The sequence below is a fragment of the Canariomyces notabilis genome (genome assembly GCF_033297395.1).
Source record: "Canariomyces notabilis strain CBS 508.74 unplaced genomic scaffold N656scaffold_2, whole genome shotgun sequence".
NCBI classification, from domain to species: domain Eukaryota; kingdom Fungi; phylum Ascomycota; class Sordariomycetes; order Sordariales; family Chaetomiaceae; genus Canariomyces; species Canariomyces notabilis.
The window spans coordinates 184,108-188,722 of record NW_027041824.1 but is presented as its reverse complement, the minus strand read 5'-3'; the positions used below and the strand labels follow the sequence as shown (position 1 = coordinate 188,722).

Genomic DNA, 4,615 nt, shown 5'->3' with positions numbered 1-4,615 from the left:
GGGGGTGCAGAGCATTTTGAATTAGGGGGAAAAAAGACAAAAGGGAAGTAGGAAAAGAAAGCGGTAGCCGTTAGCAATGCCAATCGCCCAGTGACTCCCCAGCAAAGCAAGGTGACAACTAGATTGCCGGGGCAAAAAGGCCAAAACGAAGGAAAAGAGAGCGGGAGCGAAGAGAGATCAATAGTCATGGCGTCGTTTGACGAGTTATTCGTACCGTTACCAGCGTTTCGAACGGCAGTTTGCCGCGAGCACCGCACCGCCGTCACGGCCAAGTCGGTCGCGCGGCACGTCAATTCGCATCACGGCCATTTAGCGGCGTGCACCCGGCGATGCATTGTAGAGGAGGCGTCGGCGTTGCACGGAAACGGTTGTTGGCCGGCGATATACATGACTGACATCCGGTTCCCCGACCAGGTCATACCCGTAATCGATAGTTTGCCCGTTTGGAGCGATGGCAAGCGGTGTGTGCAGTGCGGGCACATACGGCGCACGAGGCAGGACATCCAGAAGCATTGCCGGTTGGAGCACGGTTGGGCCAACCCAAGGAGGCGTGGCGGCAAACCCGGGGGGCGAGGCCGGCCGGCGGGTTAGGCGAGGCATGGGCGGATGGGGTGCATTGCCAGCGGTTCGGCCATACAGGCGCGTTGCAGCGGTTTTCCGAGGTGATAGCGCCGACCGACGGAGTCCAGGATGGAGGCGGGAGCGGCGAGGGCGAAGGAGACGGGCGGCATGTCCAAGCAGTCATCCGGGCCGAGTTCGAGGCGTTGGTGGAGGCCGTCAGGAAGAAGGACGAGGCGGCGGCGGCATTGATCGGCGAGCAGTCGCGGTTGTCGGCCAACATGTGGGTGCGGCGAAGTACAAGGAGGCCGGGGGCGAGCAGATTGTAGTATATTGCGACACGGTCAGGAAGGCGGAGCAGTACGCGAAGCGGTTAGGAGGGTTGTGTTAGCATCGGAACGTCGGTGGGGCGGAGGCGAAGCGGGCAGCAGTCCGGCAGTTACGCGAGGGCACGGGGCAGGTGTTCACGGCGACGAACGCGTTGGGATTAGGGGTGGACGCGCCGAGGATCCGGGCAGTGGTGCAGGTCGGGTTGGTACGGCAGTTGCGGGATTACGCGCAGGAGAGTGGGCGGGCCGGGCGCGACGGGCAGGCGAGCGAGGCGATCATGGTGCGGGCAGTGTCGTACGACCGGCACAGGCGGCCGATGGAGGAGACGGCGGACCAGGCGGAGGCGCGAGGGGTGGAGCGAGCGATGTTGGGGTTTATAGAGACGAAGGGGTGCGTGCGGGCGGTGTTGGACGGCGAGATGGACGGGCGGGTGGACTGGACGGGGTGCGAGGATGGGGAGGAGGCGTGTTACCGGTGCGAGGCGTGGGCGAGGGCAGGGTTGGGCGGGCGGGCGGGCGGAGCATACAGCAAGTACAGGGGAGGGGCGAGGAAGGGTGGAGGGGGAAGAAGATGAAGAAGGGGTAGAGGAGGAGGAGCAGCAGGCAAGGGCAGGGCGGATTCGGGGCGGTGAGGCGGCGGCGAGGGTGGGTCACAGAGAGGGGGTGGCAGGAGAGGGCAAGGGAGATGGACGGCGAGGAGCACGCAAGCACAGGGGCGGCAGCGGGCGAGGAGCACGCAAGCACAGGGGCGGCAGCGAGCGAGGGCACCGGGGATGGCAAGGAGGGCGCCATGGAGATCGAGGCGGAGATACTGCGGGGTCGGGTGCAGCGGCGGACGCGGGGTCAGGCGGAGAGGAGGCGGCAGGCCGAGGAGAGCATGGAGGTGGAGGTGTTCCGTGGGGTATTACACGAGCGGTCGGCCGGTTGTACATGGTGCCGGGCGACCGGGGAGGGGGAGGAGGTATACGGCGCGCACAGGTTGCCCGGACAGGGACACGGGCGTGGTACGTAGGATGGTAGGGCGGGCGGAGCAGGTAGTCCGGTGGGAGGCATATTCGTGTTGTTTCGATTGCAGGATCCCGCAGGCGATATGCCGGTGACACGAGGCGAGGGGCCCGTCGGGCGGGTTCTGGCAGGTAGAAGGGGGGAAGTGGCAGTACCGGGGGGTGTTGATACGGACGGTGATGTCGATGTGGGGAGCGGTGGGGGTGTCGGGGTCGAGGCGGTTGTACGAGTGGATGCAGGAGCAGGGGGCGGTTGTGGATGAGGCTGACACGGACGAATGGTTGCGGTGGATGGGGCGCAAGGTGCAATAGGGAGGCATGGAGAGCAATGAGATGTGCCGGGTGGTGATGCAGTTGTGGCGATGGTGGGAAGAGGAGGAGGAGGAGGGTTAGAAGGAGGGCCAGGACGATAGGGTGACGGACAGGGGGCGTTAAGAAGGGGAGCAGATTAAGATAGATTAGATCCAACAACCATTGAAGAGACCATTATATTTATTTGTAACTTGTCTCCTACTCACCACCTTTCACACTGCCTACTTGACTTACCTTAGCTATCCTCTCTACTTTTACCTCACCGCCTAGTCAGAAACCACCTATCCGGTGGAGCAGGTCAATCCACCACATTTTCCCTCGGTCAGGCAGCCCTCGCTGGTATGGAGATCGGCCTAGAACTCAAATGCTTGTTTCCATCATTGCAAACCGATGGCCCGTCTATTTCATATTACATTGGAGACAATGATCAGAGGGAAATGTTAGTCCGGTAGCAATTATCCAGCTGTGGCATTTGATGTGGCGAGCGATGCTCTCCGTTGCCGGTCGACCACGAATATCCTCGACGTGATTATCACATTAACGTGTCCTGAGAGGAAGCCAAAGCCCATTATAATGATATGCTCTAGAAACTTGATAGAGGTAATTTAAATAACATACACTCACGCCCGTAATCTGATACCGTGGACCCTCTCTACGTGGTTCTTGAAGTGGTTCAAGTGCTTGAACTCCAACGCCTCCTGCTTGCACTTAGGGTGGTAGCACGACATCTGCTTCACGCCACCTAGCTGCTGCACATGCTTCCTATCGAAATGGTGGCACATCACCGCCAGCGGGCAGTACTTGACGTCCTTTCCTCATAAGACAGAGTTTCATCTCCGATACAGAGTGGGCATTGCTTCTTCCATTAGCAGTGGAAAGGGGTCAAGCCCGGGAGACTCCTCCTTCGCTGCAACATCGGTCCGTGCCCTCTGCCGGATGCGGTCTCTCTTTCTGGTCTCTCGCTTATCGCACAACGAGGCCATGAGCTCAGCAGCCTGGATGCGGAGTTCGAGCAGCTCTGCGGAGCTTAAGTTGTCTGGCTGGTTGCCGAGGATTTCGGCGAGCTTGGCGCGCTCAGGTATCTGTAAGTCGACGGCCGGCTCAGTATACTCTTCCTCGCCCTCGTCGGCCTCGATGTCCCAGGTCGGGCTATACGCAGATCTGATAGCGTTGAAGGCGATTCGGGGATTGAGGTAGGAGAAACGGTGTTTGACATAGCTAGGCTCTCTACTAAGGTGTAATGCCGTAAGAGGTGGTGGTAGTCTTCTGTCTATATTGATGCGCTCGTCGCCAGGTTCTCGGACGCGAATTGGGGTACCGAAGGAGTGGTATAGTAATCGCGTTCAGAAAACAGGCTGAATGCACCCGCAGCGCCCATGTCCATGCTTGGTGTGCCTGGAGAGTGTCAAAGTCTGGGCACCCAAAACCGTCCCCAATCGTTGAATCCGTGAGTCGATATATAAAGGCTGTCGCGTATAGAAATTCATCCTTCGTCTTGGGTTGGCCAAACTGTCCAGTGATAGTGGCCAGCGGGGCAAGCTCTATCATCTCCTATATATAGTGAGCCGGCGAGTGCAATGCCTCGCGTTTTACTTGCATAGAGCAATCCGCATCAGGCTCCAGAGTCTCGCCGAACTTGGCGGCGTCCTGCTCGGCAGGTCCGGGAGTAGAAGACGCGGAACTGTCGCTTTCGGCCCTAACCTCGTCGTCTTCTTCTCCAAATGTCCCACTAGACAGACTTGAGGTTTGGTGTTGGTTATCCAGCTCAAAGAATTCGCTTTCCACGGCCTGATCGTGCCCTTCAGATGACTTGGACTCGGAAGCGGCTCGCTCTCTAGCCTGCTGCGCCTCAAACTCAGCAATCTTCCTCATCTGCTTCTCCTTTGCCCGGCGATTCTGGAACTTGCAAATTCGGCGTTGTCAGATTTCTGAACTTCCGCGCATCTCAAAACATTCTCGCCGCCTACTGTGTGCATATTTGACCTTGACTTGGTCGGTAATACCTTCCCGGCCAATACCGGAGGCAGTGGCGCTTGCTGCTGCCCACATGTGATGCCGCCAGTCTTGCCATAACGTACTTGCATAGCGAGTGGGCCAGCATAGCGAGTGGGCCACTTTTCTTCCTTTTGTCATCTTTCAACTTCATCGCGAACTTTTTCCACAACCTAAAATGGAAGCTCTTCCAAAAGAAAGTCACATAATCCTTGCGCTTGAGGCTCTCAAAAAAGACCCTAAACTTTCCATACGAAAAGCTGCTGTGATCTACACGATCTCACGAAGCTCGCTTCAACACCGACGTGCCGGAAAGCAATCACGATGCGAATTACCTGCCAACTCGAGGAAGTTGACCGACTTGGAGGAAAAGGTGCTTCTTGAGAGAATACTCGACCTTGATACGCGAGGATTTCAGCC

At 58.2% G+C, this 4,615-nt stretch overlaps 5 protein-coding genes across 5 annotated transcripts in view; 2 read left to right on the top strand and 3 right to left on the bottom strand.

Moving 5' to 3' along the window:
• Positions 1–186: 186 nt before the first annotated feature.
• On the top strand, positions 187–591 carry N656DRAFT_786537 (uncharacterized protein; the record flags this gene model as incomplete). The annotated part of the gene is made up of 1 exon (XM_064816532.1): positions 187–591. The coding sequence occupies one exon, from the start codon at positions 187–189 to the stop codon at positions 589–591; it is 405 nt and encodes a 134-aa protein (XP_064673613.1).
• A 367-nt stretch (positions 592–958) lies between these two features.
• On the top strand, positions 959–1,177 carry N656DRAFT_679298 (uncharacterized protein; the record flags this gene model as incomplete). Its single annotated transcript, XM_064810533.1, has 1 exon — positions 959–1,177. A coding segment is annotated over one exon (219 nt), but the record flags the coding sequence as incomplete, so codon positions are not given.
• A 348-nt stretch (positions 1,178–1,525) lies between these two features.
• N656DRAFT_810389 (uncharacterized protein) lies at positions 1,526–2,296 on the bottom strand (the record flags this gene model as incomplete). The annotated part of the gene is made up of 1 exon (XM_064818366.1): positions 1,526–2,296. A coding segment is annotated over one exon (759 nt), but the record flags the coding sequence as incomplete, so codon positions are not given.
• A 737-nt stretch (positions 2,297–3,033) lies between these two features.
• On the bottom strand, positions 3,034–3,587 carry N656DRAFT_794382 (uncharacterized protein; the record flags this gene model as incomplete). Its single annotated transcript, XM_064817270.1, has 2 exons — positions 3,034–3,433; positions 3,508–3,587. The coding sequence occupies 2 exons, from the start codon at positions 3,585–3,587 to the stop codon at positions 3,034–3,036; spliced, it is 480 nt and encodes a 159-aa protein (XP_064673610.1).
• Positions 3,588–3,754: 167 nt separating this feature from the next.
• N656DRAFT_794381 (uncharacterized protein) overlaps positions 3,755–4,615 on the bottom strand; it is a gene marked incomplete at both ends in the record, with an annotated part of 1,835 nt that continues 974 nt past the window's right edge. Inside the window, one exon of the mRNA XM_064817269.1 lies at positions 3,755–4,105. Coding sequence (XP_064673609.1) covers positions 3,755–4,105 — 351 coding nt within the window. The remainder of the gene's footprint in view (positions 4,106–4,615) is intronic.